The 22,457-nt window shown below is 35.5% G+C and overlaps 1 protein-coding gene across 2 annotated transcripts in view; it reads right to left on the reverse strand.

Moving 5' to 3' along the window:
• LOC105475614 (alkylglycerol monooxygenase) overlaps positions 1-22,457 on the reverse strand; it is a 423,463-nt gene that overhangs the window by 23,459 nt on the left and 377,547 nt on the right. The window contains exon 13 of one of the 2 annotated variants that reach the window (XM_011731035.2): positions 4,823-5,165. The exons of the other annotated variant lie outside the window; for it this stretch is intronic. Coding sequence (XP_011729337.2) covers positions 5,115-5,165 — 51 coding nt within the window. The 3' untranslated portion in view covers positions 4,823-5,114. Of the gene's footprint in view, positions 1-4,822; positions 5,166-22,457 lie in introns of those variants that run through there. 2 annotated transcript variants of the gene reach the window in all.

A 22,457-nucleotide genomic window follows, 5' to 3' on the forward strand; every position in this document is an offset into this window, starting at 1 on the left:
GCAAACTGCTGAAAGGAATCATAGATAACACAAACAAGTGAAAACACATCCCATGCTCATGGATAGCAACACTCTTTTTTGGTTTTCATTTGTTTGATAGATCTTTCTCCATCCATTTACTCTGAGCCTTTGGGTGTCCTTGCATCTGCGAGGGGTCTCTTCAAGACAGAATTCAGCTGGGTCTTGCTTCTTTATCCAACTTCCACTCCGTCTTTTAAGTGGTACATTTAGCCAGTATACATTCAAGGTTAATCTTGATATGTGAGGATTTGATCACATGGTGGTGCTGTTAGCTAGTTGTTATGTAGACTTGATTATATAGTTGCTTTAGAGTGTCAGTGAGCTATGTACTAGGCCACTGCGGTTGGCAGGTATTAATCTTTTGTTTGTATGTTTAGCAATTCCTTAAGGATATCTTGTAAAGCAGGTCTGGTGGTAACAAATTTCCTTAGCATTTTCTGGTATGAAAGGATTTTATTTATCCTTCGCTTATAAAGCTTAGATTGGCCAGATAAGAAATTCTTGGTTGGAATTTCTTTTCATTAAGGATGCTGAATATAGGCTTCTAATATGTTCTGTCTTTTAGGGGTTTTGATCAAAAGTCAACTGTTACCCTGATGGGGCTCCCTTTGTATGTGATCTGCCCCTTTTCTCTAGCTGCCTTTCAGATTTTTTCTTTCACATTAATTTGTAGAATCTGATGACTATGTGTCTTGGGGATAGTTGTATTGTATTGCGTCTTGAAAAGGTTCCCTAAATTTCCTGAATTTGTATTCAGCCTCTCTAGAGAGACTGGGAAAATTTTCATGGACGGTATCCTCAAATATATTTTCCAAGTTGCTCGCTCTCTCTCCGTGTCTTTCAGGAATATCAATGAGTCACAGCTTTGGTCTCTTTACGTAATCCCGTATTTCCCAGAGGTTTTGTTGCATTAAAAAAAATTTTATTTTCTTTATTTTTATCTGCCTATGTTGATTCAAAGAAGCAGTATTCTAGCTCTGAGATCTTTGCTCAGGTTGGACTATTCTATTATTAATACTTCCAATTGCATTATAAAATTTCTTTTTTTTAATTCTGAAATTCCTGTTGTGAATTTTTCACTTCCAGACATTCAGTTTGGCTCTTTATTAAAATGGCTATGTCATCTTTCAACTATTGTACTGTTTTAGTATTTTACTGTTTTCTTTGGATTGGGCTCCAACCTTCTTTTATATCTTGATGAACTTCCTTGCCATGCAGATTCTGAATTCTATGTTTGTCATTCAATCTATTTCAATCTGGTTAACAACCATTGCTGGGGAGATAGTGCAGTTATTTGGAGGTAAAAAGACACTCTGGCTTTGAGACTTGCCAGAGTTCTTGCACTGGTTGTTTCTCATCTGTGTTGGCCGATGTTCCTTTAATTTTTGAAGTGGCTGTCTTTTGTATGGGGTATTTTGCTTTTATATTCTTTGATGCCCTTGAAGGTTTGACTGTGGAATAAGTTGGCTTTAGTTTATTTTGTTTGTTTCTGGATACTTTCAGGCAGCCAAGGCTCAGCCCAGCACTCCTGGGCTACATGCTCTAACCCTGGGAGGGTTGTAACCAGGACTCTGTCTTTGTCCTCAGGCCCCTCAAGGTGGAATTTCTTTTCAACCTGCTGTGATAGAGGGGTTGAGGTATTCCCAGGCTACTGGCAACTACACTTTAATAGGGGCTGCTGGTAATAGTGCTCCAGTGAGGTGGTGGAGGGCCCTTGTGCACATGCACACCAGCAGCGTGGCAGGGAGTCCTTGTGTGCATGTGCACCAGCAAGTTGGTGGTGGGAGGCTATAGGCAAGTGCACACTGGCAGGGAAAGGCTATGGGTGGGTATGCACTGGCAGGGGTCCATCTGCAAAAGCATTGTGGTACTTAGGCAAGATCTGCCAGTGAAAGAGCTATGGCAGTGGCTGCTGGCAAGCTGAAGCTGTGCTGCAAGCAGGTGTAATTAGGCAATAACCCTGGGAGAGACTGGCAGATAGGGTGTGCTCAGATCAGACTGGCCCCCTCCCATGGGCAAGACACCCTGTTCTATCCAGTTCCGGCAGCCAATATAAGATAGAGTCTTTGACATGGGCACCCTTGGCTGTACTCAAACCCTCTGGGCTCACTGTAGGCTGGAGTTCTGTCTCTGCCAACTCCCCAGGGAGTTCTTACCAGCTCAGATGTTCATGGGGGCTGTGGAATCTCCTGCAGCTATGATCTTGGAGGTCAACGATGAGAGTAAGCCACTCCACTTTTGTTTCATTTATTGCTTCTCTAGGAGCCACTCAGGGCCAGGAACAAGTCCTCATGCTCAGCAACCACATGGAGTGTTGGTAGCTTCCTCCCCTTTCAGCTTGAGGTCTGTATCCTCCCTCTGTCCACTTTCAATGCCTTCTTTCCAAAGATGCACCAGTCTATTTCATGGCCCAGTCTCTCTCAGTGGAAAAAACTCTTCTTAGCTCCATCTAGTCAGTCATCTTGGCTCTCCATCTTACAATTATCTTCTTTCAGAACATTGGACATATTATTTCCTTGTTTTCTATTCGCTTTCAAAGTTTCTACTAAAAAGTCAGCCATCTAATTATTATTCCTTTTAAGTAGGCTAATTATTTTTTCTGGCTAGTAAACCATTAAGACAACAAATAGCACTGTAATTTATTGCAGATTTAGAATTATTTCTACAGTTATATCACAATAATTCACTTGAATTGTGGTCTAGTTTATTATTAATAAAGCTTTATTATTATTAATAGCACTAGTAACAAACATTTATCATGTGCCTGACAGTCTGGCAAAGAAACAGCCTACATTGTTCATCAGATTCAGTTCTCACAGCAATGCTTTGAAGCAGGCACTCTTACTGTCTTTATTATCAAATGAGGAAGGACCATGAGGCTTAGGACGGTAAGATTCCTTCCCAGATCAACAACTGGTAAGTAAGAGGGTAGGAGAGTAAAGAGCGGAGTGACACAACCATGATCAGCCCACGAGGGCAGAGTATGTGCTATGTAAATAAAAATTATCTAACATCTGAAGGGAAGAAGAGGCCGCATTTTGTACGTGTCAACTTGGCTAAGCTGGAGGTATCTGCAGGTACATTCAAGCTTACTTTGCTATTTCTTACTCAGTGTCCCACTCTCTTTTTGCCAGGTTGCAGGTCCTGGTGATAAACAGTGAACCCCGATCCCACACTCCCATCTCTGTAGACACAGAGGCAACAGACTTGAAGAGACTTATCCCAATTCACCTTCACTTTGTTTGTCCTACCTCCAAAGGGGGACAAGCCTGGCTTTCCAGATTATCTGCAAGCTTCTAACCTACCATCCAGGCTCAAGCTTGCTGGTGACTTCTCAAATCCTCCACATCTTATTTCTCAACCTTATTTCTCTGTACTTCAGCAGTATTTTTAAAAAGCTACATCCTTTCTGAGTTCAGTCAGGTTTCAATCAGAGAAATGGAATTATTGCAAGTATTACAGAAGGTCTAACTCCTCTGATAAATTCCATCTGTAATACTTGCAATAATTCCATTTCTCTGATTGAAACCTGACTGAACTCAGAAAGGATGTAGCTTTTTAAAAATACTGCTCAAGAGTGTTTCAAAAACTTCCTTGTGAGTACTAGTTGAAATGCAGATTCTGGGGCTCTTGCCTTGAATATTCTGGTTGCTAGGCAGGATCCCATTTTTATTTTCAGGGGCTCTAGGCACTATTATATTCAATAGACTCTTTTATCCATAAAATTATTAAATATTATATTTTATGACTGTATTGATATAAAGACAAATATAATTGAGGATGGATTATATTTTTTCTTCAGATTTCAAAAGAAATTAGTACATTTTTTTTAGATCCCTAAAAGTACCATGGACCCTAGGCACCATACATTACTGTGGCTAATGAAGAACTTGGCCCTGTGACTACGTTTGGATTGTGGTTCAGGAATATGCATTCTAGCAACCTCCCTTGGCAATTGTTCTCATTAGGCAAGTGTGAGCAGCACTGCTATAGGACACAGGTGTTTCAGGACCTCAGGAAGTCTCTGTGGTCACATTCTAAAAGAGAAACAATGAAAAACAACCTTTACATTTGTGAGGAGCACAATTGCAGGGAAACACTTTTTAAAGGTGTAATAACAACAACATATCATGTCAACAAAAACAAAACCTAGCAGCCAAAAATGTTTCACCTCAACTTTGTTCATTATTCATTCGGTTTTTCAGGTTTTGTTTTTTCCCATGAATGAGTCTTACTGTGGAATCACAATAGCATTCTTGCAAAGGAAATAGTTTCATGCCAATGAATATGTCCCGTGATCCCCTGAGAATTAAGGCCCAAAGGCAAAGGGAACTTACAACAAACTAGGTCCATTCATAAAGCAGAATCGTTCAGTCTGCTGTGCTTATAAAGCCCCAGCACATAATTGATTGGCTCTTATTTGTTTCCTGTCTCTGAATTAAATTTTAATCTTCTTTCTAGGGGGAAATAAATTGCATAATAAATGTCAGGACTTAGGACGGTGTTTTAATCGATGTGGACTCCTAAAAAAAAATAAATATAAAAATCAAGGCTGCAAGTAAATTTTATTTAGTCCTTAAAAAAAAATACAAAATGTTGAGCAAAGGCAAGTATCCAGAATTGGACTGCATGTTGCTATTTTTGGGGTGGGGATGAAGGGTAGATAAAACTACATTCTCATAAGCAACTAATATGTGTATATCTCTTATACACATATTAGTTTCTTATAATATATCAAGAAGCAAGATAATCAAGAAACAAAATAGTTTCTTGATTATATTTTCCTTGTATTTTATTCCAAATAACACCCCATGTGTTACCACAAAAGTACAGGCCCCTCAATAATAACTGATTGTGCAAAATGAAAGAAGAAAAACTTGAGATACATCTTAAAAACATATTTTTAGTTATTCAAGAGAATTGGGAAATGTGATAAACCTATTTATGATGAGCAAATTTTGCAGACCTTGGTTGAAATAAACTTTTCAAAATATCTCAAGGTTCTAGTCTGATAAAAATCTTTAAGCTCTACAGAAGTGGTAAAAGACAGTGCAGCGATTGATTGCTTTGTTTTTAATTCTTCTGCTGAGATTTCAGTTCTTCTGTTTCTTCTCACTGCATGCTCCTAGGGCATGAGTCCAGGACTGGAAAAGGACACAGGGTTACTACTTTCTCCCCAGGCCCATTCTCAGTTAGAAGGCACATTTAAAAAATAATTATGTCATTGCCTTTCCTGGGGAAAACAGGAACTAAGCAAGAAAGCTTTAAAGGAGTAAGCAACTGAAAGTATCTGTACCAACATCAATCTGAGGCATGACGCTGTCCCACTGTCCCAATACATAGAGAGAATACTAACAGACTGCAAACGGGACAGGATAATACTTTCAAAGATATTCCAGTTGCGTCAACTTTGCTAATTTGTGAATTCTCAGAAAAAAAAAAATGTCAAAGCATACTATAAATAAGATTTTCTACATGTGATTCTCACAATGCATCTGACCCTCATCATTAAGGTCCAATGTATCCATTCATTTGCTTCTAGTGACAAAGGTCCTGCATATTGTGTGGTCTCTTCTTGTGATCCCTACACCTGTATCATTCCTCCAACATTCTCAGGTCCGATGTATTTCTCTCCCGGGACATGTGTAAACTTGTTTTTTGCCTACTGGGCACTGGAAGCTAAAGATGCTCCTTCACTTTTATTTATCCACTCACCACCCTTGGTAAGTGCTGATTTATCACTTTTGCACTATATTAGATAATGAAGCTGAGCCAAATCCCAAAGTTCTGTTGGAAACATACAGGTAATCTCATGCCAAATGAAGAGGACTTCTCACGTACGTTGATATTTTCACAGCACCCTTAAACTTCAACGGGATTGATCAGGGAACAGTGAGAAGCAGGAATTTTAACATTAACACCTGACTTTCAGTCACTACTATTTCCTTCTTCTTCATCTACCACACAAGGGTCAGAAGGATTTCTCCCTTTCTCAATGGCAGGGATTTCACTTATGACAAATTCTTAATTGTGTTCATCTCAGTTTATAGTAACCTTGATAGTAAATTTTGTCAGGCCTGTGTCTGATACAAAGAAGTATTAAAAACTATAAAATACAAATCTGTAATGGTTTAACATTCTCAAAATATTATTAACGAGAACTGTATATTTGCATTATCTGGGTCTATCTGTCTATATACCATTTGTCCATCTTTTATTTCCATTCATCTATTTATCTGTAAATCTGATCTACCTAAATGTATACATATGAAATAACAAAACTCGAAAGGATGTAATTTAACATATCTGAAAAATTAATAAACTACCATAGATTCCTTATGGAAATAAACAGTAATGCAAATATATTTATTATTATCCAGCATGGTCATTCAAAAATATTTATTAGTCACCTGCTTTAATGGTTAATTTCATGTGTCAAATAGGTTAGGCCATGGAACGCAGGTATTTGGTCAAATACTAGTATGGTTATTATTGTGAAAGTATTTTTTAGATAAGATTTATCTTAATGCACTCTGTGCTGCTATAAAAGAGTGCATGAGGCTGAGTAATTTACAGTGAACAAAAATTTATTTCCCACAGTTCTGGAGGAGGGAAGTACAAGATAAAAATGCAAGCATCTGATAAGGGGCTTCATGCTACATCACCTCATGGATAAAGGCAGAAGGGCAAAAGAGTGAAAGACAGATGGAAAACAGAATGAAACTCATCGTTTTATAGGAACCCACTTGCACAATAATGAATCCACTCCTGTCATAATGGCATTAATCCATTAATGAGGGCAGAGCCCTCATAGCCTAATCACCTCTCATTAGGCCCCACATCCCAACACTGTTGCACTGGAGATTAAGATTCCAACAAATGCTTTTGAGGGACACATCCAAACTGTTAGATTCCTATTTAAATCAGTACACTTTGAATGAAGCCAATTACCCTCCATAGATGTGGCAGGTGGGCCACATCTAATCAGTTGAAAGCTTTGCAAGAAAAAAGACAAATGTTTCCCAAGAAAGCAAATTCTGCCTGCAGATGGCCTTTAGACTCAACCTGCAATATCAACTCATCCATGCATCTTACTTAAAATAAATCTTGCTCACTCTCTCTCTCTATACACACACACACAGACACACACACATACATATTCACATATATGTATATGCTTGTATGCATATACACATATGTCATACACAAGTATTAACTCATATATAATCCATATATGTAACCTTGATATATGTAACCTTAATATAATCTGTATGAGTTAATATATATATACACGTGGATTTTATATATATGTGTATATATACATATATGTATCCATATATAATCCATATATATCTCTATATCCATGCATATATATACCATCTATAATCCATGTAAGGGTTAATGCCATATATGTATATGTATATGTGTATGCGTGTGTGTATGTATACACATATGTAATCACATACATGTATACCCCTCCACACACATACACTCTCTTGATTCTGTTTCTCTGGAGAACCCTGAGTAACATATCTACCATGTGTCTGGCACCCTGTTAGTATGTGGGCTGCACAGATGACCAAGACATTGTTCTTGTCTTCATGAAGATAATTGTTTGCCTCAGAAGGTTCGTTTCAGATAGTTTCAATTCAATAAGACAATATGATTTGTCTCAGTGTCCTCACCCAAATCTCATCTCAAATTGTAATCCCCACATGTTGAGAAAGGGACCTGGTGGGAGGTGATTGGATCATGGGGATGGTTCCCCCATACTGTTCTCATGATAGTGAGTGAGTTCTCTTGAGATCTGATGGTTTTAAAAATGGAAGTTTGTCCTGTGCTAGCTCTCTCTCCTGCTGCCATGTAAGACCTGCCTTGCTTCTCTTTCACCTTCTGCCATAATTCTAAGTTTCCTGAGGCCTCCCTAGCCATGCAGAACTGTGATTCAACTAAACCACTTTCCTTTATAATTTACTCAGTCTCAGGTAGTATATTTATAGCAGTGTGAAAACAGACTAATACAACTTTAATAATTTGCAAATAGTTTACAACTCAAGGTAGGTTTCTGTAGGATCAAATCTTATCATAGGTTTTCTATGCCATTTTAGAATGGGGTGATTAGAAATAATCAAAGTGACCAGGCATGGTAGTTCATGCCTGTAATCCCAGCATTTTGGAAGGCCGAGACAGGTGACTTGCTTGAGCTCAGGAGTTCGAGAACAGCCTGGGAAACATGGTGGAAACCCATCTCTACAACAAAGGCAAATAATTAGCTGGGCACGGTGGCATGCACTTATAGTCCCAGCAACCCAGGAGGCTGAAGTGGGAGGATCACCAGAGCCCAGGAGCTTGAGGCTACATTGAGCTGTAATAGCACCACTGTACTCCAGCCTAGACAACAGACTAAAATGCTGTCTCAGAAAATAGTAATAATAAAATAATAAAAGAAGTAATAAAAGGTAATCACTGTCTCTTTCTCTGTTACTACAAATGTTAACATAGAAGAACCTGACGTAAAATAAAGTGATACCTCCAGCTTTATTCTTTTGCTTAAGATTGCCTTTGACTATTTGGGTTGTTTTTGGTACCATATAAATGTAGAAGATTTTTTTTTTTAATTTTGTGAAAAATGTCATTGGTAATATGATAATTTTATTTAATCTGTAGATCACTTTGGGCTCTATGGTCATTTTAACTATGTTGATTCTTGTAATGCATGACCATGGGATATTTTCCCATTTATTTGTAACATCTATTTAGAAAGAACATTCTATTCAATGAATGGTGCTGAAAAAATGGGATAGTCATATGCAGAATGAACTTTACCCCTATCTCTCACCATATACAAAAATTAACTCAGATGGAGTGGAGACTTAAATGTAAGAACTGAAACTGCAAAAATCCTAGAAGAAAACCTAGGAAACATTATGTAAACATTGGCCTAGCTAAATAATCATGACTAAAATCCCCAAAGCAAATGCAACAAAAACAAAAATAGACAAATGGGACTTAATTAAACTAAAGAGCTTAGACATAGCAAAATACATAGTCAACAGAGTATACAGATAACCCACAGAATGGGAGAAAATATTTGCAAACTATGCATCCATATTCAGAATCTATAAGTAGCTCAAAAAACTCAACAAGCCAAAAACACCCCATTAAAAAGTAGGCAAAGGACATGAACAGACATTTCTTAAAGGAAGACATACAAGTAGTCAACAAACACATGAAAACATGCTAATCCTCACTAATTGTCAGAGAAATGCAAACTTAAAACCACAGTGAGATACTATCCCACACCAGTCAGAACGATTTTTATTAAAAAGTCAAAAAACAACAAATATTAGCAAGGATGCAGAGAAAAGGTAATGCTTATTCACTGTTAGTGGAAATGTAAAATACAACCTCTATGGAAAACAGTATGTACATTTCTTAAAGAACTAAAAATATAACTACCATTCAACTCAGCTATCCCACTACTGGATATCTATCCATAGAAAAAAATTGTTATATCAAAAAATCACCTGCACTAATATGTGTATCACAGCACTATTCACAAGAGCAAGGTCATGTAATCAACCTAAGAGTTCATCAACAGATTATTGGATAGAGAAAATATGGTATGCATACACTATGGAATACTACATGGTCATGAAAAGAATAAATCATGTCTTTCTCAGATACATGGATGGAACAGGAGGCCATTATTCCAAGTGAAATAATTCAAGATATAGACAAATATCACGCATTCTCACTTATGGGGGGAGCTAAACTGTGTGTATACATGGACACACCAAAGAAAATAATAGACACTAGGGATGCTAAAAGTGGGCAGGGAGGAAGAGAATAAGAGTGGAAAAATTTCCAATTGGGTACAGTGTTCACTATTCAGGTGATGGGTACACTAGAAGCCCAAACCTGACCATCATGCAGTATATTCATGTAACATACCTGCACATATACTCCCTGAATCTATAAACATTAAATATTTCTGAAAGTTAGCATAAAAGATAACAGTCTGAAGGATAATTACAGCTCAGAGTCTGAGGGTAACTTAATATGGTAAAACTACACTTCAATAGAGTCTTACAGTTCCTAAAATAATCACCCTTATGTTATTGTATTTAACCCTATAAACAAATGACATAGATGATAAATAAAGTGTATATTATTCTAAAAGTTGAGGAAAACAAGCTCAAGAATTTTAAATAACTTACCCAGAAGTAAAGAGTAGCATATCTGAAAAGTTTTACTGTTCCTAGTCTAGTACAATTTTTTTTTCTGTTATGTTACTTAAATCAATATGACATATAATTTAATTTCTTAAAATGGGATATAATACATGGTTAATTGGGACATTGTAAAACTACCCAAGGTACTTTTTCTATAAATGAGAAAGTATAAAAATATTTACTTACATGCTTGTTCATTAAAGATTAAAATAATGGGAACCTAAAGAATATTATTGCTCCATAGTAAGGAATTAATAGAAGAATTTATTGTGTACTCATACAAGATAATTTTAAGTATACCTTAAGTGATTTATAGGTATGTATATAACTATGTAAATATTCATATGAAATATTACTTATATCATTCATTTGTTCAATAATTGTGTATCTACCATGTGTTGAGCATGATACATTGGTAACAAAACAGACAATGACCCCAGGCCTTGTATACATTCTTATAGGAAGTGACAGATAGTAATAAACATAACAAATAAGGCTATTACATGGATACTAGAGATGTGAGAGGAAAAAGAGATGAAGTAGAGCCAGATAAGAAGGATCGGTGGTGCTGAGTGACAAGAGGAGAGCAGGTTGCTCTATTAACAGGAATCACCAGAAGGATGCTTGAGCAAAGACTTGAGATGAATGAAGAGGGAGCCATCCTGACATGTTGGGAAAGACCACGCAGGTGGAGGGAGCAGTGAGCGCAAAGCCCCAGGGCAGCTGGGTGTATGGTGTATTCAAGGGACAGCAAATATGCTGGTGTCAAGAGACCAGAGTGGGGAGGGAGAGAGTAGTAAAAGAGGAGTCAGAAAGGAAGAAGGCATCCATCATACAATGTCCCTTTGGACACTGTAAGAACTTTGACTTTTATTCTCAGTAAACTGCTGAGCTGTTTGTAGGTTTAAAAAAGAGTAGGAATAGGATCCATCTTATGTTTTAAGAAAAGTTATCATTCCAGGTGCTGTATTAAGAAGACTATTTAAGGGAAAGCCAGGAAAAGTGGAGAAACCAGTTAGAAGGCTACTGCAGTCATGCAGTAAGAAGCGGGATGGGAGTAAAAGCAGTGAAGGTGATAAGTGGTCACATTCTTCATATGTTTTTAGTGTAACATCAATAGGATTTCCTAATGAATTCAGTGTGGGGAGTACAAGAAGTAGAGGAGTCCAGGATGATCCAAGCTTTTGGCTTGAGAAAGTAGAATTTCAGCATTTCTGACAACTGAGATAGAGAAGTCTTTGGATGGAGCAAGATTAGGGGTGTAAGAAGGAGGTCAGGTGCTCAGTTTGAGAAATGCTGAATTTAAAAGGGCTCTTATCCATTCAGTAGAAAGTCCAGTAGATAGTCGGAGAAAAGATAATAGACAGTGATTCTATTTTTATTTTTTCCCACATTGGGAAAGTTCTAATAATCTAAATTGACATTCTAAATTTTATCAGTAAGTTCTAAAAAATATCTTAGATTCAAAATAACACCATAAATCATGAAATTTTATAGCAACCAGCATTTTATAGAGATTAAAATAATGTCCACAAATATTGAAAATCTATTTCACTGGAATACACTAAAAAATATTCTGCGGAGAGTTTGAAAAACAGTACTTAGAAATAATGATTGATAAATTTTGGTTTCAGCTGTTTGCTGAAATAACCTTGATTGCTTGTACTAAGAATTATCACTGCATGCCTCATAGATTTGTGAGAGGCCTGTAAAAAAACTGCTGAGATTGGCACCCAAGTTCATTTACCTTCAATCTACAAAGTATCCCCCTCACTATTTTTAATGAGTGGTACCTCAGCTTATTGTGCACACATATGTGCCCAAATATAAGTCATTGGTGATAAGTAAACAACTCATAAAATATTATTTCAAACATTGCTTTTTAAATTAAGCTGGTTATTTAATATCTCTAAAATTAAGAAATAGTTTCTTTCAGAGTTTATTTGTTCAAAAGGATTATGAAGAGACTTATATTCAATAATAACAAGTAGGGACATCACAAGTAACATTCTGCAAGAGACACTAAAGAGTAGACTGCAACAAAAAAACTGGGTGACTATGTTATACTGCTTTGGCAATTACAACCTACAAACACTAAAAGGAAAGAAAAAAATATCATGGAACATTTTTTAAGACAATTTTAGCACATTTTAGCCATTTGCTAGGTTCTCAGACTGAAAACCAAAAGTTCACATCTATCTAAAATTGCAGGGTGAAGATTACGATTCTGAAAGCTTTTCAACCACTTTAGAAGCCTCTCTGAGGTCAACTCAAGCTAGACATTTACACCTATCAGTGCTTTGGCATCATCAACCTGTCTTTTAGCTGTATGGCAGTAAACATTTAAAATTCCAAATCCTGCACTTTTGGAAGATGTTCTGGAAATGAAAGTGTGATTTAATTTTTGAATGCTCTGTCCTCAAGGAACACTTCTGAACCTTAATAAATATGGGATATAGACATCATCATTCATGGCAGGACACAGTGATCTTATCTACAGGCAATGAGCTGTCTGTATAGAAATGCTAGACCTCGATGAACACACAAGAATCAAAGCTGATCCTAGCAATGGTGCAGAGGCTAAATATATCTCAGCAAACATACAAGCTCACAGGCCTTGAATGACCTGTTAACCACACAGACATTTATTGCAGATTCTGATTGCACAGGGTGTGACCAGTTAATACCAGCTGCACTGGCCTCAGTAAAGTTATAGGTCATTAGCCAGCACAGGCAGCCTCAGGGCACATATGCTCAGTTTGATTTTAATTTTTAACTATGCCTAGTACACCTGCTGAAGGGAGAGGAGATCGCCAGCCTATGCTGGTAGTAGGTCTCAAGCCCTAATAAGTTAGTGCAAGAGAAGTAAGGAATCAGAAAAGGCAATGAGAAATAAATAAATAAAAAGGGTGCGGCTTTATAGCCCTGTAATACATTAATAGTTAGATCAATGTTTCCTGTTTCAAAAGCATTCATGAAGCCCTGACCTCCAACATTTTAGGGCACCACCTGCTTAGCCAGCATGTGCTGCCCAAAATATTATCATGCATCCACAGCTAAGAAGGGAATTGTGGGGAGGCTGACCTTGAATTCAAGAGCTTGTCCACAGACCTGTGTATCATCGCTAGCACCTGGTCTTCATTTGGTTCTGCACTGGCTAATTACATATGAGAAAGAAAGATTCTTTTCTTAGGAGGCAGGCTATTTTTAAGCCTAGGCATTTTCATGAGACAATAGAAATAGTTCCTCAGACTCAGAATGAAAAGGAAGTATGCACGCTCTGTCACTAGATGGAGCCCACACTCAATGCAGTTTTTGGGGTGTCAAAACATATGACAAAAAACAACAGAATGAAGATGCCTTCAATAATGCTGGATGTGAAACAAAGACACTTAGAATAAAGCTGGCAATTGGGGATGCCTTCATTATGAATTCCTAGTGCCACTCTTATTGCAGAAATTCTGATAGGCTCTATGGATAAACATAGTTGGAAGTCACTCGGAACGAACAATGGAACTTCAGCCTTGAAGTTGGATTAATGTTTTGACCTTGTTCAGAGCCTTCTGGGAGAGTTGTCCTAGGGGCAAATCCCATTTATCTATTATTGGTCCCAGGTGGATAACCAGATGAGCATTAGTTGATGGGGTGGAGAGACCTCAGTAAAGTGACAAATGAGCAGGAGGACTGCTGAACTTCACTAAGCAAGGGAGAGCAAAGTCCCTGATTGACTTTAGGTCAGGGGTTGGCAAACTGTCCCTATAAAGGGCTGACCAGAACATACTTTTGGCTTTGCAAGCCAGGTGGCTTTGCAAGCCTGGTCCTTTCAAGCCAGGTAGCATGATATAACTACTCAATTCTGCCATCGTGCAATATGAAACCAGCCACAGACAATATGTAAACAAATGAGTGTGAATCTGCCTCTGATATACCGATTGCTGATTACACCATTAGTTCATATTTCTCAATTTGACTGAATTAAGATATTGAATCATAGGTAATTTGCGGGGCAATTGTTGTCTTTTTCTTTTCTTCTCTCTTTTTTTTTTTTTTTTTTGAGACAGAGTCTCACTCTGTCACACCCAGACTGGATTGCAGTGCTGCGATCTTGGCTCACCGCAACCTCCACCTCCTGAGTTCAAGCAATTATCCTGCCTCAGCTTCCCACATAGCTGAGATTACAAGAATCCACCACCACACCTGGCTAATTTTTGTAATTTTAGTAGAGATGGGGTTTCACCATTTTGGCCAGGCCAGTGTTAAACTCTTGACCTCAAGTGATCCACCTGCCTCAGCCTTCCAAAGTCCTGGGATTATAGGCGTGAGACACCCCACCGGCCAGTTGGTGTCTTTTCTTACACTTTACTTAGAACAGTTGGAGTCAGTAATGTGACTGCCCATGTCCTATCTGCAGACAATTAAGAAGTCAATGAAGGAGTTTATTTCAGTCTTCTTCAGGTAACCCATGTATCAGGGGAAGGTGACTCTATTTCTGGTTCTATATGGATTTGATTAGGCCTTACCTGTAACTCTCTACTCCATTAACAGTGACTGGTTCAGAGAATTTGGCTTAAGCCAGTGAACATTTGTAATATATGATGGTAACTGTGACTAGTTAAGGGTGGGTACAGTCACCTGTGTTGACTCAAATCTTGTAGGAAGATTGGAGTAGATGTTTTCTCCTCTTCCATGGATATAAACAAGAAAGCTTGTTGCCATGTAATTAATGCTGACATCTATTTTCTGACCAGGTTTGAGCAAACTTGAAGACAAAATTGTCATGCTGAAGGCCAGGAGCTGAAAGAGAGAGACGTTTCCAGAGCTCTGACTTTTGCATCAGAGTATCGACCTTACCTCTGGATCTCTTGATTTTCCAGAAAATACATTTCTTTATTATGTGTTATTTCTGTAGCTTGTATTTAATAGTTGAAATGAGATGTATAAAAGGAGACAGAAAAGTAATTTTACAGTAGTTTATTTTTATTACCCAAGCAAGAAATAATTAACATAGAAAAAAAGAGATAAACAAAAAGAAAGTATACCCACAATCAAGGAATAACCAAGGTTAGTGTATTATAATGTCATTCTAGCTGTCTTGCTATATATATACATGCATACATCTATATGAACTTTCCACTAACAAAGGCTTATATTTATTTTTATTTTTTAATTTTTAAATTTTGAATTAGTTTAAATTTACAGAAAATTTGTAAAGATAGTATAGAGTATTTCCATATACTCTATTCCAAGTTAATTTCATTAGCAGAGTACAGATGTCATAATTGATGAACCAATATAGACACATTGTTAATAACTAAAGTCCATACTGTATTCATGTCACCTTAGTTTTTTCCTCAGGTCCTTTTTCTGTTCCAGGATCCCATTTCAGACAGATACAGTCTATGTAGCTGACTTGTCTCTTTAGGCCCTCTTGGCTGTGATAGTGTCTGAGACTTTCCTTGTTTTGAAGATCTTCATGGTTTTAAAGAGTACTGGTTAGGTATTTTGTAGAATGTTACCATATTTGGATTTGACTTGTTTTCTTCTCATACTTAGACTTGGGTTATGTTTTACGGGAGGAAGACCACAGAGGAAAAGAGTCATTTTCCACACATTCTATCAAGGGTATATACTGTCAACATGACTTATCACTGTTGATGTTGACCTTGATCACCCACCACAGTAGTATCTGTCAGTATAAAGTATACACTTCTTTCCCCTTTCCATACTATACTTTTTGAAAGGAAGTCACTGTATTTGGTCTAGATTTGGGTTGTGAGGAGTTAAGCTTTACCTCCTGGAGAGCAGAATATCAACACAAATTACTTGGAATTATTCTGCATGGGGGAATTTTCTACTTTCCTCATTTAGTGATGTGTAATATATTTAATCAGCACTTTATTTCACTAAACAATTTACTGTATCTTTCTATGTGATAAATTATAGCATTTGTATCATTATTTAATTGGCTGTCTACACCATGTGTGTTTTATAATTTATTTCTAACCAGTCTTTTATTAACATTTAATTAACATTAACACCATGCCTTTTGTCTCTCTATTATAAACATTGCAATAAATATCAAGAAACTTGAGAAATTTGGAGGAAAGATTCATGCCACAAATGTAAGCTGACTTTAAAGAATGACAGAAATTATGAAGAAATTGACTATCTCAAAGGTGGAGAAACCCAGATATCTAAATACCTATCTCTGTGGCTCAGCACTATAGGCCACTTACAAGACAAATATTGAGGGCCTGGGATAACCACAGATCTAAAATTCATAATCACAATTCAATGAGACAGTGATGGGCTCGTTTTTTTAGGTTCCCACACAAAGACATGCTAGAATGTTTTGTTTACCACAGCAAGACTTAGAGCAGAAGCTGCAGATTACATTTGGAAGTTAATTGTTTGTAGTTAGTCTTCACTGTATCCCTGAGGGTGTCCCATTCTCAGATACAAAAATAAAATAAGAGTTTGTGGCCATCTTTTGTGTACAACATTGCCAACATTCCAGACGGAGGTACAGAGCTGACCATAGAGGATACATTCCCAGACATCAAGTGAATCTCAATAAGTACATTTAAATAAGTTGAGTGTAAAGCATACCTTTCCAATTCAGCTTTCTTCCAGAGCCATCCCTGGGTTAGGGTTAAAGATGGTATTTAGTTACCTCCAGTCCCATAGAGAGGGCCACAACTGGGATTGCAGCAATCATTTTGTAGACTTCAGAAGAGTGAGGTAGTTTCTGTGATCATGCCTAGATTGACTAAAGCATCAACACTTAAAGAAAACCTGCCATCTGACTTAGTTGGAGTGAAGAGTGACATTTGTTGACAGGCTTCCCTAAGACTTTGATTGGTGGTTGAGTACACTTTTTTTTTGAAAGTTCCAATGAGAGAGACCCAGAAGAGTTCCTCAAACTCCAGTCCCAGTGGATTTTGAGGACTCAGCAATAAAACTTCTCTGTTGCTCCAGAGCTGTGAGGAAGAATTATACTTATCTAGAATCCAGAATTGGTGAAGAGGAACACACAGGTGAAGTGTGAAGTAAAGAACAGAGTCAAGCGTTGTGGAGACTGTGTGGGGAGAGCTCAAGGAAAAGGGTGGCACTCTCTTTCATTCGCCTCATTTTCATTCATGCATAGAAACTACCCAGCAAATATTTTATATCTGAAAAATCTTACCATCACAAGTGATAGGCACAAATAACTTAGTTGGGAAGCAAATCTCAAAGATAGGGTCTTCTCAAATAATTATATCTCATTACATCTACTTAATACATAAAATATTTCTTTATAGCTTTTTTCCTCTATACTTTTTACTGAATCTATTTTCCTTATTGAAAAGTAAATATGTTAAGTTAATCTACTGAATATATTTATTGAAGCAAATCTATTGAATACATTTACTGAAGTAAATTTATTTACTTGTATCACTACAGAAGGCCCAAGGGCATGCAAAGAAACTAATTCAAAGGACATTCCTATTTCTTGAAAACAAAACAAAACTCAAAGGAACAGCGTGGTGTATCTGATTTGATAGGAAGGGATAAAATGTCATTTACTTTTGTGGACTAAATTGTTACTGCTTGGCATTTTATATAGCATTGATTCATTTTAAAGTCACACTGATTTCTTAAACAGTATGAACAAGATCTAGCTCCTTTAACACAAGTCAAAATTAAATTGTATATCTGGTCCCTCGATCATCACCATGAGATTCAGAATGAAACTACAAATTAACAGGGCAAAGAAATGTGAAGACAATAAAATAAAAATCTACAAATGAAATATAAAATAGGTACGGATAAAAACTACTACATTGTAGTTCTATGCATTATAGAATCATGACCATATACCATTTATATGGTTAATAGAAAATGGGTTAAGGAATAAAAAGGAAGTTTGGAGTTTAAGCTTACAAATTTCCTTATTTTACATATCAAAGAGCCAATAGATATAAATTTGAAAATTTCGTTTAAAGAAAAGTTATGTTTTTTCATATTTCTCTCACATTTTCTTTCTATTTTTTTCTCTTATGTTTAGTGGGATCTAATTTTTAGGAAATAATATGTTTTAGGTAAAGAAACATTTAAAACTCAGTGATCCCTTTTATTTTATTTCAATTTTTAAAAATTTTACAAATTTCATGCTATCTTTAATACATTTTAAGCTTCCAGATGACATGAAGTATATGATCCCATTTTATGTTTCTCTTTTATTTCTGTTTAGAGATATGAAAAGCCTGAGATGATGTTTGTAAAATATTGGGAGCAAATGTTTCTTGATGGTAGCATTTGGGGACTTGGTAATTTCTTTTTTATATTTTTTGGTACTTCAATGTATTTCTTGAATTTCTAAAACTAATATATCCCCCAAATATGTAGATGTGCAAATTAGATATAATTAGAAATAAGAGAAACATGCACCGTACCTTTTGTGTATACACATCCACAGATATGTAAATACATAAAGTCTAGAAAACTAAAGTTAACCGTTTTACCTGGGAGATGAGGAGTCATGGTATTAGGGGAGGAATGATCACTTTTTGATCTGCATGTACTATATGCATTTGTAATGTAATCATATATTGCTTTTGTAATTTTTAATGTATAATTTCTAATAGAGAATAAAAATAAATTAAATTTTAAGAAAGAGACTTTTCTTTATCACATGCTTGATTTTATCATATTGGAAAAAGCTCAAAGAAAAAGATGGACTCCTTGGTAAGCTCTCCAACCCAGCTCAGTGTAGACAAAATGTGTACTTTACAGGCTGTTTTACCAGATAGGAGTGGTTCCTCAGAACTGTCTTCTCTATATTCCCATAGAAATGCATGAGAGGTCATTTAGGCACAAAACACCCTGTGTAGACCAAGCACTCCCAGATCTACTTAAAGACATAATACAGTAGTAGTTACATAGTAAGCATCCATGCCTTACTGAGCACACATATTTTAAATAAATTTAGAAAAACAAAAACTAGTTAATACATTCCAAAAAAATTTTCTATGGAAAGGACATTCACAGATTGAATTAAATTATTTTAGAAAGCATATTTTCTTTATGTATCATCAATCCAAATGATAAAAAATATTCAGAGAGCCTATAGACAAAACTTGAATATAAGCCAAACTTTATTCCTTTCTTTTACTATTTAATGTTCAATAGTTTGAATCATAAATCCTATATAGAATGAATGAGTTTTAAAGGATGTATCATTGTATTTGCAATAACAACTACTGAATTTAAAAAGATTTACAGGATTAAAAACTTATCTATGTTTTCAAGCAGTTAGATAATGGTGCTATTGAAGTGGTTAATGTACTATACATTCATAATTTTTTATTTAAATTTGGGTTTTACATCTAATTAGCTTTTATTTGCTTTCAAAAAGCAAACATATCAATATATTCTTCCATTTTTCCAATAGATGTCAGTATCAAAAAAGAAAAGAGCTACTTTAACTATCTTCCAGTACAAAAAGGAGTATTATTTTCTCTTCTTTCCAGTTTCACTTACTCAGAATTGCTATAGCTAGTGTAAGCAGCAGTCTGACGAAGAAGAGTAGTTTTAACACACACAATGGTTATGATTTTTGGGGGAAACTTCATGTAATTAATGTAGATAGGGATTATGGTGTTTACAGTGGAAGAAAACAATAAACATCTGAATGTTTTCCATATATACCCCTATTTCTTTATATACTTATTTATTTTTGGCTCTTTTATTCTCTGTCTCCTATCTGTATAAGATCTAATCCCTCTTCTTTTGTTTATATATCTCAATGATAATTCAACAAATGATTTTCTGTCCAAAAAAGGAGGTTACATATTTCACATGGCATTTTAATCTTTAAAATGGAATATAATTTTTAAATGATAACATTAGTAGTCCTTGTCATCCATTCTATTTTCACTGTTATAGAACTTTAATTTACTTTAAATAAAGCATCATATATAGATTAAATATTATTTATCAGAGTTTTCAAATTAATTCATCAACAAATATGGAATTCAAGGCTAAAGAAAATTGAAAATTGAGAATTCTGTTAAAAATAGGAAAGGTATTTACTATGAAATTTGTATTATACATAATCAGTATCCATTGAGTTCTACTAAACTTTAATATGTTATATACATCACAGAGCAGATTTATTACTGATGCATGGAACTTCAGAACCAAGATCACAAGGAAGCAATGATATCTTCATATACAAAGAGTAGCGATGCAATGGTGTTGAGAGCAATAGTTAACAACATTTATTTCATGTCTGCCACTTTTTAAATTGCTATCATTACACTAGTCTAAATTTACCTTTTCCTATTTTTATACTTCAAGATTTATACCTACCTAATTTATCAAAAGCAAAATGAAAAGCAAACACATACAGTCATTATTTACATTTCCTTTTATGTGATTGCAGCATGAAAAAAGTTTTTTATCCTCTTTCTTCGGGCTTTGTTCCTCTTTTTTCCACTGCATGATGAAGAACAGAATATAAACGGACTCAGAAAGAAGCCATGTTCAAGTTTCTGATTTACAGCTGACTCAGTTTTTCCCTTGAGCACGTAAATATGCCTAATTTTTAGGATTCAAACTGAATATTTAAAGAAATCCTTCTTGTTTGCAATCAGAAAGGATATTTTATACAATGTATGGGTGCAGACAAGAAGTTGTATTATTTACTTTCTCTTGTATCAAGAGAAACCACAACATAGTTTTTACCCCAGTTTTATTGAGGTTATTTGGAAACAATTATATATATTCAAATGTAAAAATGTGATGATTGGATATATTTACACATTGTATAATGATTACCAAAATCAAATCAATTATCACATCCTTCACTAGGCATAATTTATGTATTAGTTGGGTCAGGGGCACTTAAGCAAATTTGTATTAGCAAATTTCAAGTAAACAATACAGAGTTGTTAGCTGTTGGTACATTAGATCCCCAGAGCTTATTTGTCTTAAAACTGAATATTTGTACCATTTGAATGAGAAGTTTTAGTGTTACTGAAATCACAAGCTTCTGAAAGAATGTGCAGGATGCTATACACAACTAAACAGAAGTATAGACAATAGTTTCTGGGACCAAGAGTCAAAAAGACATGAGTTATTATGACTTACCACTGGATAATCATATGACCAAGACATATCATTTTATCTTTCACAACTAGATCTCTCATTCTTGCCTAGCAAATAAATGTATTGTGAAGGTATTTTTAAAGAATTTCATAAACATAAAAAGATAATGCAAATCTGATTCTTTTAAAATAAGAGGAGAAAAAACATGATTTAAAAACATTTTTGTTGGATCTGGATTAATTTTGCAGATGAGAGAATACATCTGCTCCATCCAAACTGTTAGAAATTAAAGGACATAACTACATTGCTTTTAATGAGATGAAGTCTTTGCATTTGAAACATACCAAAAAAAAAATTTTAAATCACAAAGTTAATATGTTAGATAATGAAAAGAATGAAAAAGATGTTTATTTGTTGGCACATACAAACTTCTCTCTGGTCTTTATTTTTCTTTAAATTAGTTGCTTTTATTTTTATCAAAGATACATTATTTCATTTTAAAAAAGTCTTGCCACCTATCAACACTTCTGTTATTCCTGAAGCAAATGCTCTTGCTGTTTTCTGGTTTTAGTTCCAGTGGTTTATACCTCAATTTCTAATTTTTTATAACACTTTTTCTTAATTCACAAAATGTAGATATTTTCTGCTGATTTCATCTTCTGATAGGAAAGTAACAGGCTCATATTTGATACCTGTACACCTTTCTTTTTCATCTACTTCAGAAGACTTTCTTAAACCTCTGTTTTCTGGCCATTTGCCATAAATAGCGTGTCTTAACTCTTACTATGTAACATAGAAGATATTTGATCTTCCATCATTCTGTTCACTTTTTTAATCCCCTTGCACTCCCCTGCTTATCTTCTAAACCTCCAATTTTATAATTCTAAGGTAAATATATATACTCTCCATTCAATAGACACATTTACATTTTTTACTATTTCTTTTGGGGGATAAGGTAAATGTAAAAATCAATAAAGAGTGTTTACTACATAATGATATTGCTTTCTTTTATGACTCCAATACCCACCGTATGTCTCTCAATAAAAAATATTTGGGACACAAATTAAAATCAATTTTCATTATATATCCCAATAAATAGTCAATTATTCC

This window comes from Macaca nemestrina, chromosome 4, assembly GCF_043159975.1.
Source record: "Macaca nemestrina isolate mMacNem1 chromosome 4, mMacNem.hap1, whole genome shotgun sequence".
Classification (NCBI taxonomy): Eukaryota; Metazoa; Chordata; class Mammalia; order Primates; family Cercopithecidae; genus Macaca; species Macaca nemestrina.